Source organism: Bacillus rossius, chromosome 3 (assembly GCF_032445375.1).
Source record: "Bacillus rossius redtenbacheri isolate Brsri chromosome 3, Brsri_v3, whole genome shotgun sequence".
NCBI lineage: Eukaryota > Metazoa > Arthropoda > Insecta > Phasmatodea > Bacillidae > Bacillus > Bacillus rossius.
The window spans coordinates 15,134,251-15,155,597 of record NC_086332.1 but is presented as its reverse complement, the minus strand read 5'-3'; the positions used below and the strand labels follow the sequence as shown (position 1 = coordinate 15,155,597).

Sequence of the window (21,347 nt, the reverse complement as noted above, 5' to 3'; positions counted from 1 at the left end):
TGCGCAGATCACTTCACGACTGACAACCTAAAACACGCTGGCTAGGAAAACATTCTAACCGAGCGCATACTATGCACTCGACGCGTCTAGTTTATCGAGGTCATTACTAGAGACCGGAAAAATTCGCGGGTTCGATTACCTCCAGGATAGACTCCACTATCCTCTACACACTCGGGCAAATGCCAACTGTTCATTGGCTGCTGAATTGTGAGTCGTCTCGACTGGGCAGCCTGTGATTCGACACTTCTACGAGTTAAGGTCTCTAATTGGCCCTCATTACTCCACATTAACAGTGAACCAATGGCAGAAGCAGCACTAAGGTATAATTATTTGAAATGTAGCATTTCACGAAATGAATTCGCGAAATTTTCAGGTCTCTAGTCATTACTTTCGGCGTGACGCAAAAACCCCTCCCCTCACCTAGGAATATTCTCCTTTAGGCCGAGTTTATAAACAACCATGCAAGAAACGTAAACACGTGACAACACAAGCAAGAATAATATGGGGCAAGAATAAGATAGGCGTTTATAGATCACGCAATTCGCAAGACTTCACTTCACTTCACAACTTCAAATTGTAATACTGTAGAAAACAAATGTTTACCCCTGGATTATTTTAATAATTAATTTTTATCATTAAATAAAGACTAAATCGTCAACAATTTGATTTAGAAATAATTTTTTTTTTCACTTTGTGGAAGTTTAACAATAGTAAACATGAATGTATATAATAAAAATAATATCGTGGGCTTAAATGCACAAAACGTTTACGTCTTTAAAAGATTTCGTAACATTTCTCTTAAAATATAGCCGTCGGAAAGTTGGAAATTGAACATTAATTGCGTTGAGTTATTGCGCCTTACGTAGTATAAAATCTGGTACTCTCTAGTGTGGTCACTGAACATTTTGCGTCATGCGTTTCTTGTCTAGTTTATAACCCAGGCCTTAGGATTTTTTCCGCAATGACACGGAAACGTGAAAAAACAGGAAACTGACCACGGAACCGCAATAAATTCACGTTTCACCATCCGTCTGCCGCTTCCACATTGCACGGTAACGTAACAAATTGCATCCAATGAAATGTAATTTTACGGTTATGAAAAATTATTTGAAACTGAAACTATTTTGAGCTTGAAAACATGACAAGGTCAGGAAAAACATGTAGAGTAAAAATTAAATATAAAGTTATATATTTTCTTGTACATGAAATAATTTTTACCGGCTACCACCACGAGACCACGACCAAAATATCCGGATTCTATTGGTCGCACGGAGTAACGTAAACGCAAGATCTGGACATTTCCGAGCTAATCCGCACGAGTTCGTGTAGACTACGCATGAGTGCCTTTGCAGACACACCGTTCCGTGAAATCCGTCTCGGTTTACGCAATTAGCTGGGACAACACCGTATCTTCGCTTTAATAGTTCACCATTTTTCTTCGCCTGCAATCTCTAATCTCGCAACACGACACAGTACTCACTCACTAGCTCACACACACCAGCCAGCTGGTTCTCTTCCCAACTCACTAGCTCACCGAACGAACTCAGTCGGACTCGTGGTCTCTCACACTGTTTCGCAATTTCTGCACGATCGCTGCCCAGCTGACGCGCAATACAAACCGCGTTTCTCACGTATCAGCTGTACCTGTGTTGGATGTTAAACTGGAGAAAAATGTCAACTAATATCATTAAATTTGTATTATGAAGATTCGTTTTGTACTTTTAATATACATAAACATATTAACCAGTAATATTTTGATATGTATTTTTTTCCCCAAAAATGCAACTACAGTCGTTAATAAAAGCAGACTAGAACAGTTGATACAAATATAAACAAACGTCCGCCATATTGGTGTGTGTAAATCAGAAAATAAAAATGGGGGAAAATTTCGTGCAGATGGCGGACCCGCGTCTGGCGCCATTATCACGTATATAGTCACAGAAACTATCCTGGAATACGTTTTTGTACACTTTGATGGTCATTACAAGAAATAGTAGCAACTTAAAAAGTATTTGGGAAAATTAAAAAAGGCAGTTCCATTTTTTACCTATGGGGCTACTATCTCTAGGACTTTTGCTGCAACAATTGTATCGATGGATGCGAAACGTCCGCTAGAATGCGTTGTTTCTAGTTTCTAGCCTCGCCCAGGGTATCATTTATTAAATCGATTGCTGATCTGTTACCTTACTGGGATTCGGTTTTGGACACGTTATGGAAAACGGCCCGCGAGTTAGTTTGGGGTTGCATTCCCAGCAAGCCGGTGCTTATTCGCCAATTTGTTCGAACATCTTGGAATATTTCCCTCGGTCACCGAGCGATTTCCTGGCGACTGTCGCCCGTCTGAACACTCCCATTGCTACCAACGTATCTCCGGTCGTCGTAGACTCGGTCGCAAAGTATGAAAGGAGTCTTCACTATGCGGTTGAACAGGAGCGGTAGCCAGTATATATTCGGTGAATTCTTCCAAATAAATTGTTTGTATGTTCGATTTAGATAAACTAACTTTGTGCATTCTTGACATATCTGCATTTGGCACTCTAAGAAAAAGCTGTCGAAAGAATATTCAGCCAAAAAATCGTGGAGGAAATTTTAGTTGCGGTGGTAGAAACACACAGTGTGCTACCATCCCAAAAAGTTTATTTTAGTGTTGAGTAAAATATTTATTTTTGAGTCGATTCGAAAGTTTCGTGTGATTGACGCGTGAATACACGTCACTAGCCCCATAAAATATTTAACTGGCCATCTGGTGGAGGAACAACGAAATTAGATCAGTAAGCAGTGCATTAAAAATATTATGTTGGATCAAAGGTGAGCTACCTGCAAACGGTAAACCATCTACATGACATAAAACAACCTTGTGGATAAACTTTCGTAGAAATTTATCAATAAAATTTTTTTATGACTGTACAACACGCAAGATTCGTTCCCCCATCCCCTTCACCCCATTTTCCGTCAATGAAGGCCTCGTAATTTTCCCCGCTCTTCGAGTTACACCTTTTAATGTGTATATTCATGTGCCGGTGTGTCGCTTTTGCGTGTCAACGTGTGTGTCGAATTGTGAGGATTTATTTTGCAATTATAGGTAGGAAAATAAACAAATATTTACGAGGTTTAAATTGCTGCTCGTTGTTTGGTAAACAGTTAAATCTACAGTTGTTTGATAAAGGATATAAAAATTATTTATAGTGCTGACTTCTTTCTTCGCATGTAACTCAGCCATTTCGTCAAATGCACGGAAGTAAATACGGAACTTAACACAAAACAAACTTTGACAAATGAAATAATTGAAAATAGCAGATCACCACTAAACTGTAGCAGATTGAGAGTAAAGTACTTAGCATGTATTTGGATAGTGAAAATGTGACATCACCTTTTGTCTGGAGTCACAATGCCACGACCAACACGACACGACATATCCCATTAGACATCGTACAGCGTTGCAGCACAACCGAGTTAATGTTGTAGGGTACAATACCACGACAACATTAACACAACAAACTCTAATTATGGCTGTCGGCAAGTATCCCAACGCCAAATACGTCCATAAAATACAGTATATAATGCGCTAAAAACAATGTAGGCCCTTTTTTTCCTGTTGACAGTTGAAGTGGGTAACAATATAACATTTAGTTATCTATTGCACAAAGTGAGATGAAGTATGTTTTAGATACAAGGAAGGAAGATATAGATATGTTGTTAAGTGAAAGAAAATAATTTCGTTGTTATCTATGCTAGAAATAAAAAAATTAACGTAATAAACAGCTGAAGGCACACTTCATTTGTAAAAGTGTATCCATACGTAAAATGAATTTTTTTTTTTTTCAGTATAAAAACTTACCAAGTAGGTAAATATTTTTGAAGTTGAGTTTTGTAAGGTTTTCCGTTTGACTTTCAGTCGTGCGGCACGACACGACGAAGTTAGAAATAGAATCTACTTTTCGTGGGACGTCGGGGCGCGTATTTTTGTCGTGTTGACGTTCACGGTGACCTTGCACTTCATTGGCTACTGAGCGTGTCGGGCCTATCGCGTCGTGCTCGTCGTGGCATAGCGACTCCAGATTAGAAGTCCACGGCGAAGGTTACTGCTGTACGGGAAGCCTTCATTTCACAGACGAGAGAGCCACACCCGAAGTTCCCCGAAGTTCATGCTCGCTTTCTTTTTTCCGTTCTATCTCATTGTATAAACCGGTGTGGAATCAAATTTTGCGGTCGATTAGGATAGGTTAGCTACATTATAAATACTTTAAATCATTGTGGATGGTTGGTTATATTAGGTAAGTATAGCTACATTAAAAAATACTGTAAAATCATTTTATGGTTGCTTAGCAAATAACTTTTTAATATGTAGCTATCCAGGGCTAGGAAACCGTTTACATGATTTCTCAGTATCGTTAATGTAGCTATCCAAACCAAATCAACCGTCCACAATGTTTTAAAGTATTTATAATGTAGTTAACCTAACCTAACTGGCCATTAGTTATCATTTGTTACAATGAACACAAAAAAACCGAAGATGCACGATCGGGCGTTTGACTCTCTCGTCTGTGAAAAGAAGGCTTCCCACTGCTATACATCACGGACTTGCCCCCCAAACAGGTTATTTACAGTGATACATCAACATTATGGGTTTGCCACCCTGCGAAGATCAAGGACAGGCGTTCGTAGTTCAGTCGCTGGGGGAAAATTTATTTGACTTTAACCACGCCCATGCCTGGAGGATTATCCGTGTGACTGGGACACAACGATCAACAGAGCTCTTAAATACGCCACACGCTGTTGCATCGAAAGGGACGATTGCAACAGGCGCGATAACTAGTTAATCATTTGCGAATTCAATCGCTGACACTCGCCGAGTGTTATCAATTACGCTTACTAGTTAACTCGCGCTGCCTTGCCCCAGCAGTGACGTCGAATATGGGTTGATTTTTCTCGCTACTGGCTTACCATCGGCGTGTTTATATAGTCATTGAAGTCAAGGAAAAAAACTGCCAAATAAAAAATAATGAGCAATTTTAAATGAACGTGTAATTAAATCAGTGAATCAACTCTTTGATGATAAAATTACAGGGACTCGTACGAAGCCTTTTGTGAGAGAACGGGTGCGTTTTATTCGTATTTTTTTTAATGACACTCGCTGAGCTAGAGCCAACAAGCATGGTTTTCCTCGCCGACGATTGGCCAGTGAACTCGCCCAGTGTAATCGCTCCTTGGTGCGACATCGCCGCGACGACTAGAAAAAATATATATATATCGCTGATATTCCTTTCTGTGAAGCTAGCTTGGCTCTGAGTACTTGTAAATTCGTGTCGATTTGACCGATAGGTCCGCCCGCTTGGTCTGGTGGCTAGCGTGACTAGCTGGTAGGCCAAGGGGACCCTGTTCGATCCCCGGCCGGGACGGGGGATCCCACAAAACCTTCATGACGCCCCTTGCAGCTTCAACCCGCAGAGGGCAATGGCAAACCAGCGACAAGCATAGGGACGTCACTTTGGTGTTGTCTGTGCTATAGGTACTTAATCAATTTCATTTGTTTCGCTGAACCGCACAGACTCATTCACCAAACAATTGGAAAGCATTGATTTAAAGCCAAATAGTTAATTAGATAGCATTTAATGTCTCAGCGACACAGAAGTCATTAGTGGCGGACGATAGATAAGACACGGTAGGTCCTTTATAGGAGAGCCAAGCCACCCCATACCCCCTAAGAATTTTTTTAAAAAAGAAGAGAAAAAATATGTGCATGGCTGCAACGCAAGCTATAAGTAAAACTTCACACTTTAATAACACACACGAACGATAGAACAATACTGAACCATTCACTTGAAAGATAAAACTGAATATAAAATATTCACGCCGAAGGTTAAGAATTGTGTTTGCAAACATGTCGGCGAAAACCCTGCAAAAAGTCTCACGCTCGAGCGCCTCACTCCGAGCGTTGCACGTTTCGTTACGCTCGCTCTTATGAGTCATCGCCCCGATTCACCCTACAGGCTGCCAAGAAATTTCACTTAAAAAATAATCCATAGGTACTTCATAGTTTTGATAATGATTTTTCAAGACGTCAAATAGGTGGCTATTTCAAAATTTCTGACGTTCGATTTAATTAGGAAGTATTCCATACCATCCAAAACCCTCCCGGGTAGGGGGGGGGGGCTGCTGATGATAATCACGTATAATTTGATCCACCACTGGAATGAGCGATATTAATCATGACACACATAACTAGGAGAGCGGACAAAATTAATTAGGGAATCAGACAAAAATTGTTAGGGATCCGACATACATAATTAGAAGAACCGACAAAAAGAATAAGGGGATCAGACAAGCTGTGTTTACAGCAGCACAAAGCTACAAGCAGCGTCTACCGACAGCCCGTCCGAACAGGGGACAGAAGTCAGCGCTACAACAACTTGCCTTGCGAACAGCAACAGGACGCAGGCTGTAATTTCGCAACTGTTCGTAATCGTCTTTATGTTCGTACAGGAGGCCTCTACGCACGTAAGACCACATACAGGAGATCGATGAGTCGCGATTCAGTACGTGGAACCTGATGATCGACGTGTTCTCATCTGGAAAGGTAATTCGAACACGAAAACAACCCAGCAAGGATCTTAATTCGTCTGATCCCCTAATTATTTTGCCCAATTTACATTTAGGATCATCTTCCTCGCGCTGAGCGACAGTGATTGAGTCCTCTCCGTACAGGCGGAGAGAGCTGGGAAGTGGAAGACGGAAGAGAGCAGAGACTCGTCGATCGTGCGGCGAAGGAAAGGTAGATGGAAAGGGGAGGCGAATCAGATGCTGGCCACTTACCAGCGATAGCCCGCTGACACGCTTCCAAGCCCCAGATGTAGGTCAAGGTTACCACCCCTCCCCCATTTCCTCCTCCTGGTGCAAGACCAACTCACATTTATCCTTTTTCTCTCGTCTCGCTTCTTGTGCCTGGTTGGGGGTGTTGTCTATATTCACTAACATTTTTACTTGACCTTTTCTAGAAGTCACGGCAAGTAGCCATGCTTCTGTTGTTAAATATTTTCAGAACTATTCATTTTACTAAATGGTAACTTTATCACAAGTCCCACCTTCCATCCTGTGTTGGAAGTCCCAGGTGTTGCATCAGCCAGTACAACATAATAACTTCACCGAGAAATTGCATAACAGTTTATTGAATTAGACAAAATTAACTATCGAAAGACAGTAAGTTTTCTTTTTTGAACGCTTGGGCAGTTCAGAGACGTTGTAACCTGTAAGATGTTAGCAATCATCGGATATGAGTTACGACATGAAAGTCTCAGTGCTCATGGGACCGAGAGGAATTTTTTTTTTGACGTGACAACGTCTAATAAATCGATAAACGCCGGCTGCACGCATGAAAAGGTGTCCCGTTACGCACATTGCCCCGTTACGCTGTGTCCCGTTACGCACATTGTCCCGTTACTCTGTGTCCCGTTACGCTCATTGTACGCTTGCGCCGCAAATATCTCTCTTCCACTCGATTGGAACAGCCATCGATTTAACTTTTTCAAGGCACATTAAACTTGAAACACTCCCATTCGTTTCCTACTTTTCCTATCATCGTCCTATCCTTAACAGAATAACACAGATTGGAAGAAGTTAAATAGCAAACATGTATAAAAGTTATAGCTAAAATAATCTCTTCATTAAAGTAATAAACATATTTGAATTAATGAGTGCAAAAAAAATTAAGTCTATCAATTAAATTGTAGATTTAATTTCACTCCTTCTTTGTACCCATACAAAATAGTGATAATTCAATAAAAATTATTCAATTTTATTCACAAAAGTATGCAATCATTTCATCAATGTTTTGTTATGACGTTGTCACGTTAAACTATCGTCAGTAAACCGACTTTACAGACAACCAATTTTTTTTTCCCTTTCGTAAGTAGCAAGTCACTATTTCCCCTCGTTCGAAAGCGGAAGGTGAAAAAGTTTTTACTGAAACGAAAGGAGTAACGTGTGTTCGTGACAACAGTTCGCTCGAGCAAATTTCCATGGACGCGTGATGCCTTATTCATTAATTTATTCATTCATTTATTTAATCGATTAATCATTCACCAGTCATTCATCGGTTACATGATAAGCTTTCCGTGCCACAATAACTAGTAAAAATTAATTTTTATAGTCTGTGTCATGTAACTTGTATCAAAATTTGAAAGTTCTCAAAAGTTACCCTAGTGGCACCCGTTTCCCCAAATGTCACTTGCAGGTTGCAAAGCATTATATAATGTTTGTTTACGGATCTCTGATAACCACACGCAGTTGTTTACAAACGCTGTTGACAGAACAACAGAGGCAGAAGGATACGTAGACAATTGGTACTATTTTGACGTGACAACGTCTAATAAATCGATGAACGCTGGCTGCACGCACGAAAAAGTGTCCCGTAACGCACATTGTCCCGTCACGCTTTGTCCCGTCACGCTCATTGTACGCTTGCGCCGCATCTTTCTCTGTTCCACTCGATTCGAACAACCATCGATTTGACTTTTTCGAGGCGCATTAAACTTGAAACACTCCCATTCGTTTCCTACTTTTCCTATCACCTTCCTCTTCTTAACAGAATAACACAGATTGGAAGAAGTTAAATAGCAAACATGTATAAAGGTTATAGTTAAAATAATCTCTTCGTTAAAGTAATAAACATATTTGAATTAATGAGTGCAAATAAAAGTGTCTATCAATTAAATTGTAGATTACATTTCACTCCTTCTTTGTATCCATACAAAATAGTGATAATTCAATAAAAATGATTCAATTTTATTCATAAAAGTATGCAATCATTTCATCAATGTTTTGTTATGACGTTGTCGCGTTAAACTATCGTCCGTAAACCGACTTTACAGAGAACCAATTTTTTTGAGAACTGTCAAAGTAGAGACAATTTACCAGACACAAAGTCCAGTCTGGACACACTGCTAGTGACTTTTTAACAATTTAAATTATTTTCTTAAATTGAGGCAGGCGATTTACTGCAAGACCAGCCGTAGAATGTGTTCATGTGCATATTTGAGAACTGAGTACTGAGACACCGGTTGTATTACTTATTATTTGGGATTTTGCACGAGTTGCATGCCCGGGACACGATGGAGTTGTAGTTTGAGTAGATTTCGTGAGCAAGCTGCGCAGTGAAATATTTGTGGACCCAACATAAAAGGACCATCTGTCGGTAGAAACGTTGGTACGTGTGTTACGGCGCATGCAGCTGGCTATTGTTGAGATATTATGGAATTCTTAATGCATTTTATGTTATGTGGTTGAGTTTCAAACCAGAAAGGTTTTGAAAGTTTGTAAGTAAGAACGTTAAATAAGCACTCCGCCGAAATGCTGCTTTGTGCTTAGTGGATTAAAAAAATATCGTGGGTCTGTTTGCAAGTTTGTGTCATCAAGGAAGTGGTTTTAAGGGGCGGGGGGGGGGGGGGGGGGGAGCAAGGAGGACGGCCTATACCGTAAACAAACTAGAGGGAGAAAAGTTCGTTTCTCGTCCTATCCATTCTTCGACCCTAACATTTACATTTAGGACTGTATTAAAATATATATCAAAACACCGTATAAAAATGTTTTTCCATTAAGGATAACATTTCACGAAACTATTTTTGATAACAAATCCAGTTTTTAATTGAGATAACCTAATATTTGTTTTTTTACCTAAGTAATATCAATGTTTACATGAGCTGATTTCGATTGATGTATTGGCAAAATCCTAAGTCAACAATGGAGACAGGCGCAAAATACGAAAGTCCATCTGTGTCGCAATTAGTCCGTGAGAAAGCAGGACACGGTCTGTCCTGTGCAACGTGCAGCGAGGCGTATCTCCGTTCTGCCGGTGACGGCACAACGCAACGGCAGTCATTCCGGCAAGAAAAAGACTTCGAACCAGTGGCGTAGCCAGGATTTGTGTATGGGTGGTTTTAAGAAGCATGCCCTTCCGTATTAAAGCGGGCGGTCTGGAGGTCCTCCCCCGGGAAAATTTGGATTTTAAGGTGTAAAATAGTGCTATTTTAGCAGTTTTCGATACTTAAATTTAAATATTGTAATGGTAAAATTTTTATTAATTTTAATATAAAATTTGTTTGAGTGATGAATAAGAAATTAATTAAAGATTTGGTGTTAAGGGGGGGGGGGGGGGTTAAATCCCTAACTCCCCCCCCCCCGACTACGCCCCTGCTTCGAACGCATCGCTACCCGAGAAGTATAGACTACTCGTTCCAGTGGCGGAATCAGGGAAAAAGGGGAGCGGGAGATAGATGGTATATATTTACCTCCTCCATTAAGCTCGGAAAATATTTTTACAAACCATAAGTGATGCAAGGTGAGCTGTTAAAACACCTGCAATTTCAACTGTACGAGAAGCTGCGTCGTCTACAGACAGTGTGTTGAGTGTCGTTAGTTATTTAATACAATTTATCGGACATACGCCATTGCAGTTTTGGCACTGTTTGTCATGGGATAAAATTTCATAAATGAATAAATAAACCCACATAAAACAAGCTAACTCAGCTATTGTCAAACAGATAAACCCAAACGATGAACCTAAACGACGACAGCACAGACGAACACATTAAAACCTGTGCTGTCTGATATTTAAGTCTGTGCTGTCGTCTGTCCGTAATACCTTTTTAGGTTCACCGTTGGGTTTATCAGTTTAACATAAGCTTATTCAGGCTTGCTTTCTGTGGGTTCATAGTTTCGTCTTTATTTCTTATTATGCATTTATGGATTTTTTTCACGTGACAAACAGCGCAAAACTGCAGTAGCGTATTGTAGAATAAATTATAATAAATCAAAATTCCCTTTGCAGGAATCATTTAAAGGAAGTGTCCGTAGTAATGTTTTTTAATACACGTTTTTAAATTGTATTTTTTTTAATCCTCACCCCCTACTTTCCTCTTTCCTTAATCGAAAATAATTCCTGTGTCCGCCACTGACTCGATTAGCCCGCGAATAATAAACGCCGAATGTGGAGGGAGTCGGTACAGCGATAACGCGCTAGACTACACAGAGGAACGGCATTCGAATACCGGTGCGGCTATCTTAATTTCAGTTTTCTAAGCTTATCCTGAAATCACATCCAAACAAATGCCGCAATAGTTTCTAAAATAATCATGTGTTATCTTCTCTATTGACTTATCTGTCGGCAGTACTTTAATCATAAAACAAAAACTGAAACTGCGAAGAATTATCAGGAGAAAACTTCGCGGTACGGCTTTTTTTAGTTCCGTGCTAAATTAATTTTTTTTTTCCCATGAAAGCTCAATGGCATCGCTTGACAAAGTATGAATTTCACGGCAGTAAACGTTCGCGCGTTGGAAATACTTTCGTCTGCCAACCAACCATACCTCCCGCCTCTAAGCACTCGACTACTCTACGTGCATCGCAGGCGCTTGTCTCTTGTGCCTCTTCGTGTTGAGTGGCGTGCGAAAATCTTCCTTGCTGATACGGCTAAGGCTGGGTGCATACGGCGCGCCACCTCGCGATTCCTGTCTTCTCGCGACAGTATTTTTCATTGTTTCTTACCACATTCTTGAAAACATATTGTCAACGTGATACTCGTTCACAGATGGGTAGCCTACACAAAATAGGTATTTCATCTACTAAGCATACTAATCAATTATGTGCATCCAACTCCGTTCTGAAGGAAAAATATTGGTTGTCTGTAAAGTCGCTTTACAGACGATAGTTTAACGTGACAACGTCATAACAAAACATTGATGAAATGATTGCATTCTTTTATGAATAAAATTGAACCATTTTTATTTAATTATCACTATTTTGTATGGATACAAAGAAAGAGTGAAATGAAATCTACAATTTCATTGAAAAATTTACTTTTATTTGCACTCATTAATTCAAATATGTTTATTACTTTAACGAAGAGATTATTTTAACTATAACTTTTATACATATTTGTTATTTAACTTCTTCCAATCTGTGTTATTCTGTTAAGGATAGGAATATGATAGGAAAAGTAGAAAACGAATGGGAGTGTTAAAAGTTTAATGTGCCTCGAAAAAGTCAAATCGATGGTTGTTCCAATCGAGTGGAAGAGAGATAGATGCGGCGCAAGCGTACAATGAGCGTAACGGGACACAGCGGTTCGGGACAATGTGCGTAACGGGACAATAAGTCATCCTTTTTCGCGCGTGCAGCCGGCGTTCATCGATTTATTAAACGTTGTCACGTCAAAAAAAACCCGTCTTTAACTAGTCAGCTATAAACGCACTACGGCATGCCTTTGTATACAAATGGTTTTACACTCTCACATGCGCAGAACACTGCAGCCGTCAGACAGACTACTCGCCACCGAGTTGGAGCGGTCAGTCGATGTTGTCGCCTCGTGTCTGATCGTGACAGTTTTGTGGCATGTCGTGACGCGTCTTGCTTGCACGTGAACACAGGGAAGGCAACTGCTATCAGACAAAGTGTCGCGTCGCGTCGTGTCCTGCCTCAGACTGTTTGCGCCCGGCCTTAAGGGGCCCGCCTCGTCAGGGGTGTATGTGTGTTAGTGAGGCGGGATGATAAGCGCGACGCTCGCTGGTGCTTCCAGCGCGGTATCGCCTCTAAGCGCAAGGCTCTGAATTGGCGCGCATTCGTCTCGTCGTCACAGGATAACTGTGAAATTTGAGCGGTGACCGTAACATTATATGGCGGAGAAATGAAGATAAAGGTGTTATGCAAGCCCCTTAAGTGCTTTCAAGAATCTGTACTGATTGTTTTAAGCCTAAAAATTACTCTGAAAACACGCGTTTTAGGCATTTTAACGCTTCTAAAAATACAGTTTAAAAACTTAATCCGAAATTAAAAGTACTTTTCGGCCCTCAGCGAACTCTTAAATGCTATTCGTAAATAGGCCCCACTCAGATATCTTGAGTAGTTTTGAAATCGCGTTGTTTTTCCTGAAGCTCTGCACACCGTGTGTGTGACCAGGTAGGCGGGCCCCTTAAGACCGCACGGCAGATGCGGTTGTAGACAGCAAGGACTACCTCTTTTACTTTGTTTGCGAAAAGCTTCGTACAAAAATCGTGGAAGTGACTCAGGTCTAACATCAACACACTTTTCAAGAAAGTGCGTCCCGTTTTTGACGTGACAACCTCTAATAAATCGATGAACGAGGGCTGCACGCACGAAAAAGTGTCCCGTAACGCACATTGTCCCGTAAGCTGCGTCCCGTTACACTCATTGTACGCTTGCGCCGTCTCTCTTCCACTCGATTGGAACAACCATCGATTTGACTTTCTCGAGGCACATTAAACTTGAAACACTCCCATTCGTTTCCTACTTTTCCTATCATCGTCCTATTCTTAACATAATAACACATATTGGAAGGATAATAGCAAACATGTATAAAAGTTATAGTTAAAATAATCTCTTCGTTAAAGTAATAAACATATTTGAATTAATGAGTGCAAATAAAAGTAAATTTATCAATTAAATTGTAGATTTAATTTCACTCCTTCGTTGTATCCATACGAAATAGTGATAATTCAAGAAAATTATTCGATTTTATTCATAAAAGTATGCAATCATTTCATCAATGTTTTGTTATGATGTTGTCACGTTAAAATATCGTCCGTAAACCGACTTTACAGACAACCAATTTTTTTTACATATTTTTCACCGAAAAATTGAAAATTCATGCCTTTTTTAGTGGAAATATAAGGAATAAAATTTAATCCATCACAGTACGCAGCATCAGTATGGAATTTTGCGCAGCCGGACGTAAACGGTGCCCATATCCAGTCTCCGGAAACGAGGCGGTTCACCTCGGGATAAAAGTGCATTTGCGACATTTGAGGGGAAGAGGGGGGAAACATAGGCACTTCAGGTATACCGATTTGACGCACAGAGAACTTTGAGATATTCCCGTTTTAAATTACAAGGGGGAAAAAAATTTCGATGCGTAAAATTTCGTGGTGATGGTCCGTACTGTAATCATTTTTTTTTTATATCTTGTATTTTCAATATATATTCACTAATATTTCATGTGATCGATGAAAAATCAATAAAAATGAAAGAATAAATATCCAAAGTATGCTCGAATCCACTCTAATTACTAGACCACGCTGCCTCCAATTCTCTAAATGCGATACTCCGAGTACATTATGTACTTGTGCCTCGTTTATTGATCGACTATTTCTCGAGAAAAAATTTTTCTGTTGTGTTTTCTTCTTTACAGGGTTTATTTCTATCGGGAAGTACTTTACTCTCGCAAGGGGACGTCAGAACCCGGCTACCCGAAGTTCGCGCCCTCTCTGTTGGTAGTAAAATAGTAGTAAATGATTATTTATAGATATATCATTGGGTTTTCATAAAATTAATTAATTGTAATAATCCTACTGTCCCTACAGGGAAAAAAAGTACAAGTAAATTTCACTTAATTATTTATTTTTCAGGGGGAAAAAATAAAAGCGTTTGTTTATTTTACTTGGCCGTCATAAATCCCCATAACTTTATTGGAATGTTTAAAGTTCTAACGAAATAATTCAATAACTGGGGATTCTGCCCGTCAGACGGCAAGGCGTGAACGTAAACAGGGGAAGGGGGAAGTATCCCCCCCCCCTTTACGTACTCCTCTCTCCCACCCGAAATCCTACAAAACGTATACACAAATCTATCATTCCCACCAACAAAAGGAAAGAATTTGAAAGCAAATGGAGAGCAAAGCGGTTTTATCCTTCAATTTCAAACACCCCCCCCCCCTCCCTCCTCCCATAAAGAAATATCGCGTATGCTCCTGCTGACGCCGCCTCTACTTGTCATTGGTAGAGACCGGAAAAATTCGCTGATTCATTTCACGATATGCTAGAATCCAAACAACTGTACATTTATATTGCTTCTGTGATTGGCTTACAGTTTATCTGAAGGACGTTTAGCCAATTGGGAAACCTTCAACCAAAAAAAAATATCGAATCGCAAGCGTACCAGTTGACAAGTGTCACGAGTCAATAGCCAATGAGCGAGTGGCATTTGCCTGAGTATGTAGAGGGTTGTGGAGTCTATCCTAGAGGTCATCGAAAGCGCGAATTTTTCCAGTCTCTAGTAATTGGTAGGGACTGGAAAAATTCGCGGTTTCAATGACCACTAGGATAGACTCCACGATTCTCTATGTACTCGGGCAACTATCACCTGGTCATTGGCTACCGACTCGGGACACCTGTTTACTGCGATTCTTATGATTCGATACTTCTTTTGTTGAGTGTTTGCCATTGTCTCAGAGTCCTTCAGGTGAATTGCGGTCCAATCACTGACGCAGCATTAAGCTAAACGAGTTTGGATTCCAGCCTGTCTCGAAAGTAATCCGCGAATGTTTCCGGTCTCTAGTAATTGGCCTCGTAGAGTCGCCCCGGGCACGGAGCGCAGACCCCGGCAGAGATGAAAGTTTGCTTCGATGACGCGCTCCACTTTCAACGGCGCGTATACAAGCGTCTAGCTTCTCCTCTCCGTCCAGGCTGCTGCTCTGCTGCTTCGGATCAGTCTGAACGGATCCTCGTCGGCCTTGTTCCTGACCCTCCAGCCACACTTGAGCAGTTCCTAACATAACATTGTAGTGGTTTGTATTTAAACTAAGCCATTTTTTTGCATATTATACAATTAAAATAATATCTAATTCACAACTATTGATTTAAAATATATAATTATATTGATAAAATGTATTAAAATATCCCAAAATATATAAATCTACTGAATGTACACCACAACCCACATAAATCGTCTACTACACTGGACAAATATTCGAAAGGGTTAACATGCAACAAATCATTAAAAAAAAAAAAAAAAAAAAAAAAAGAATGAATGACTTAATAAATTCATTTCACAACTGTTGTCAACGGAATTGTTAGCATACATTTGCTAACGCATTAATTGTTATATTTCGGTGATTTTTCGTCATACCATACTAACACAACAAAATTAATTCTTGGTGACGTAATTCGTATGGAATATATTATTTTTTACTTAAGTATCAGGTTCGCCCTTCGTGTTATATGATTATATTTTCGTTTATTTGCTATTCTTACGGATGTGTCACCACATAAAATTTGCAAATTACTTCTTTTTTTATGTTTGCACCAGATGTATTCTGCAACTTGTCTGCTGTTTGTAAGAAGTCAGGAAAATATTCGTAATTGATATTTTTATTTGATAGTTACGTCATGTTCACTCGCTAGAAGTACATTTTTCTGTTTATCTGTTTCCTCTTCTGGGTAACTTACATACAAAGTTCTATTTGGGAAAGGCTTCGTCTTGAAATTCTGAAATAAAAAAATATATACCACATGGCAGTTGAAACTGAGTCGTAACTATTGAGTTTTTAGTACCTACTTACTGTAGGTGTCCGTTACGCTTATCGTTGAAACAGAATGACGTCACTTGAAGTGAACTTGGCCATGTGAAACTATCAGCTAAGTGTGAGGTAAATGAAAAGTCATTTTTTTTTTTACTTAGACTGCTGTTCCTCGCGGTAATGAATAACAAAAGAAAAAAAGGGTTGATAATTCCACTGAAGACTTCATAAAATATATTCATTTCCTCAATCTAATTATTAAGTAATATTTACACAATTATAACTGCTCCCAGATGAAGTGTATTTTGAAATTTTTTTTAAAACTGCTTAACTAGAATCTATGGATTCTTACAGTTTACGCCTGTGACTGACTTTCTCTGCTTTATCGGTGGATTTTTCTAGTTTCCCAGCGAGTTACGCCATTTTCGTCTCAGGTTCGTGGCGAAGTCCCCAGATTTACCAGCCAGTAGAGTTTCGATGCACGCACAATTCATTTCAAAGCTACAAACTGGAAACGAAATAGTATCGGTGCTTAAAGTAATATGCGTAAACCTTCCCACCGTACCTGACACATAACCCGATGGTAGGCACGCAAATAAACACATCTTCGCTGTCATCGGAGGACAATATTTTGTCCACTTTAGCATGGAAATTTTCAAACAAGTTATTTTGGGCTTTTTAACACTGGTTAAAATCAATGTAGCCAGTACCCACATGGCAGCAGAATTTTAAGCTACAGCAATTATGTACAAAGTTGGGTGCCTAATGAACTGTTTATACTTAAAACATCACTGAAGCGAAAAATTAAACTATAATTCTAAGTATACTACATTTAATCTATGCAAAAAAATCCGCCAAGTAATTCTACGACACAGACTACACAAAACCCTTTAAGAGGGATTAAGCCAATACATTAGTAATTTTTCAATATTTTTGTTATAATTCTAGTTTTATACTACTGAGCCAAAGGTTTGGCACGCGAAGACATAAATCATATGTCCCAGACATTATACACCTTGTTGCAACCAGATATTTATCAACCTATTCACTAGTCTGATGTAAGCACCGCGAGGGAATAACTGAATATTTCAGGCGGGCGACTGCAGCTACGTTTCGTGATAACTACACCAGTTCACAAGTATTGACTTCAACAAGAAGCCAGAGCTAAGTCCTGTGCCATGTCAAATACCAAAACAAATAGCACTTAAGTGTTACAGCAAGCGGTATTAAAACATTAAAAATAATTGCAAGAAGTCGAGGGCTAGTACCACTTGGCGGCGGTTGAGTGGTCAGACGACTCGCCTCCCACGCCGAGGTGGTCCGGGATCTATACCCGGCGGGGTCGCACACGGAATTTTCCACAAGTGTGAAACGTGGCGGACGTTTCCTTCAGCCTGTGGGTTCCCACGGGGTACTTTCGTTACAACCTCCAATTCATTCCGTCTGTGCATGGTCACCACCACCACCATCATAACCATCATCACCACCACCACCATCACCACGACCACCACCATCACCATCACCACCAACACCATAACCACCAGCACCATAACCATCATCATCACCACCACCATCACCACCAGCACCATAACCATCATCACCACCATCACCATCACCACTACCATCACCAGCATCATAACCATCATCACCACCATAACCATCACCACTACCATCACCATAACCATCACCACCACCACCACCACCACCATCATCATCACCACGACCACCACCAACACCATCACCACCAGCACCATAGCCATCATCACCACCATCACCATCACCATCATCACACGAACGCAGCAGCAGCATTCAAGTCAAGACCACCAGATACTGGTTTTCTGAACCTTACAATGTCTCCAATACTTGCACTGGACGCGAAAAGATAATTTTATTGTTTTAGGCGGCATAGTCTGAACTAACCAAGGGTTAGTAATGATTGCATTTCTACAGTGAAGCCGCTTTACGTCCAGCTGTTGGTGCGCGCCATGTTTGAAGGACTCCCAAGACATTGTGTCGAGTGTAGTGTTTGCACTGTGTAGAAATTTCTAAAATACTTTATCTCAGTGGCGTTCCTGCACTTTGTGGGACTCTGGGCTGCTTACTTCTGCGATACCTTAATAATTTGGAGACGGGCCTTATTGGGGGGCCTGGTGATATGGAATAGTGTGGTTAGGGGGGCCTCCCCGGAAAATTTAAAAAAAAAAACTATTTAAAACAACGTTTTTAATCCAACCTGAAACTTAAATATCAACGATGATTTTCCCTTAAGAAAATTTGATATTCTTTCCTGATAAATTATTAATAAGTAAGTTTTATAAATACAAACGGTCAAAATCGGTGAAATCGCGTCATTATATGAGGCAGTAAAATCTTTGAAATTTTTTTCTGATACGAAATCATGGAAATTGGATGAAAATCGAAATTTATCGACAGCACTTTGAACGACACAGTAATAACAATTTAATACTTCATTTCCCCATTAATGTCAATAATTTTTCACACAAAACTAGACAAATAAGGGGGGGGGGGGGGGGGAAGAAAATGGGAGCCACTGGGCCCTGGGTGGTATTTTGCGGACTTGGCTGTGCGGAAAACTAATACAGCAGCTGTGGTCAAGCGCTATTTCTGCATTGTTTTGGGTGCTGCAATCCTGCAATAGACGATGTTGAGGTAAACACTGGCTACTTCCGATCATCAATGATGTGTCCTTTACCGACGCAGCAGTAACCTTAGAATCCTCAATTTCAAGGCTGAATTCGAAGAGAACGCAACCTGGTTTAGCTATATTTAAAAAAAAAAACTTTTTCCGCAGTTATTTCTTGGCATTCACAAATTTTTTCACGTTCTATTTTCATGCTATTTTCAATTTTTATGAACTCAAGTTTATAATTTGTGAGTAATGGATGAATGTACCTGTCAACACTCTCGTTAACTTCCCACTAAAGATAGCGCCACAAGCTCCTGAAAGGCCACAAGGATGCGTGAAAGACGCGAGCAACTCGTCATTTCACAGAAGGTTGCGTCGGCGATTCTGCACAGACGCTTGCAACCATTCGGGAAGGTCGACTAGAATTTCCTGACCTCCTTTAAATATGCACACATCAAAGATTCTGTAGGCTTGAAACTATTCGGAACAACAGCCAGGGACTTGAACCAAGTCACAGTCAGGGCCGTCGAGACAAAAATAAATGTTGCCCCCCTCCCTATTACTTAAGAATAATAATAAAAAACTATGTATACTAAACATTACCACGGCCACAACACTAAAGTCGATCTACGCGTCTCAGGTTTTTCAGTGGATTTTATTATCAACACACTTGTAATTTTTTTTTCCTTGCTATCAGGGTTATTAATCACACATTAAACATGATTTTTTTCACAAATTAACCCCCTCCACCCCAGGACCATTGAGGGAGAGGGTACGAAAAAAAGTAGGGAGGGGGGTTTTGGACCCCGACCCGTGCACAATGAGGTCCCGCTTGAGTTTCGAGATTATTGTTAATGCATGGTTTTACCCTGGTAGTTGGGCGAAATTACAAGGCCATTGCTAATATAATTCATTGTAAACCTTGCAAGTTTCGCGCAAGGCCGCAACTAGGGAGGGAAGGGGGGTGGCAAGCGGGGCATACGCCCCGGGCGCAAAGCTGTGGGGGCGCCGAAATCGCTTTCATTGTAATTCCTACTACAACTGGTAACTGGTAAAAACGTTTTTTAACTTACATGCCAGGAATGTCTAATCTGATTTACAATATAACGTCCCAACATATTTAATGAACAAGTCTAATCATACGGACTAATTTATGGACATAGTGGGCTCATGCATGGAAGGTACAGTAGCACGGAAACTGTTACATGTAGGTATGGAAAATGCTTAAATGGCACCTTTTTTTTTCCGTGGGAGGGCCCCGGGACCCCCCGCTCTATTGGTGCGGTATGTGCAAAAAAAGAGGGAGGGGGGGGCGGGGCGCGCATGAATCCATTCATGCCCCGGGTGCCAGAGACTCCAGTTGCGGCCCTGGTTTTCGCGATACGCGCAGATCACGTCTAGAGTCGTCATGGCCACGCAGTGGCGTAGCCAGGATTTGTGCATGGGGGGGGGGGGGGGGTGTTAGGAAGCATGGCCTCCCCCCCCCCCCCGTATTAAAGCGGGAGGTCCGGGGGTCCTCTACCCGGGAAAGTTTGGATTTTAAGGTGTAAAATAGTTTTTTTTTTAGCAGTTTTCGGTACTTAAAATTAAATATTGTAATGGTAAAAATTTTATTAATTTTGATATGAAATTTGTTTGAGTGATGAATTAGAAATTAATTAAAGATTTGGTGCTAAAGGGGGGGGGGGGTTGAACCCCTCCCCCCCCCCCCCCCCGGCTAAGCCCCTGGGGCCGCGGCGCGCGGAACGAGCAGCTAGCGACTCACTAGACCTCGATGAACTCGCAGGAGAGCAGCCGCCCGTCGGGGCCCGCCTCGACGACGGCCACGGTCTGGTCGTGCAGCAGCACGCGCAGCGTCGAGTCGGCGCGCGCGCGCAGCCCGCTGTAGCGCTTGTAGGGGCTGGCGTCGCGGCGCAGCAGCGGCAGCGTCGCGCGGGTCGCCGTCGGCGCCCACAGCGCCAGCAGCAGCAGCAGCAGCAGCGTCGCGAGGGGCCGCATGGTCCGCGCGCCGTCGCGTCGGGGCGACTGGCGCTGTCCGCCTCGTCCCTCCATCGCCCTCCCTCGCCCTCCCTCTTCCACCGAGTCCTTCCCCCGCCACAACTCTTTTTCCCACCTCCCGCGCGACAGGAACCCAGATGACGCTAACCGCGCCTTCCTCCTCCACTAGCTTCCTTCCCCGTACCACTTTCACGAGCCCGCTCGCGCGGGGGAAATCAGAACTACTTTTTTCTTTTTCTTTTTCAAGGTCAACGTTTCTTTTTTTTTCGTGAAACCGCTCGCGAAAGTTCTTGATCTTTCCACAATGCCAGGTTACTCTTTTATCTACACAGCATAGGCGTACCCAGGGGGGGTATTTTGGGGGTTCGACCCCCCCCCCCCCCCCCAAAATGAGGCAAG

General features: G+C 41.3%; 1 protein-coding gene across 1 annotated transcript in view; it reads right to left on the bottom strand.

Annotated features, from left to right (window-relative positions):
* Nucleotides 1-20,957, bottom strand: part of LOC134531406 (uncharacterized) — a 42,208-nt gene extending 21,251 nt beyond the window's left edge. The window contains exon 1 of the mRNA XM_063367109.1: nt 20,716-20,957. Coding sequence (XP_063223179.1) covers nt 20,716-20,948 — 233 coding nt within the window. The 5' untranslated portion in view covers nt 20,949-20,957. The remainder of the gene's footprint in view (nt 1-20,715) is intronic.
* Between the last annotated feature and the right edge of the window lie 390 nt (nt 20,958-21,347).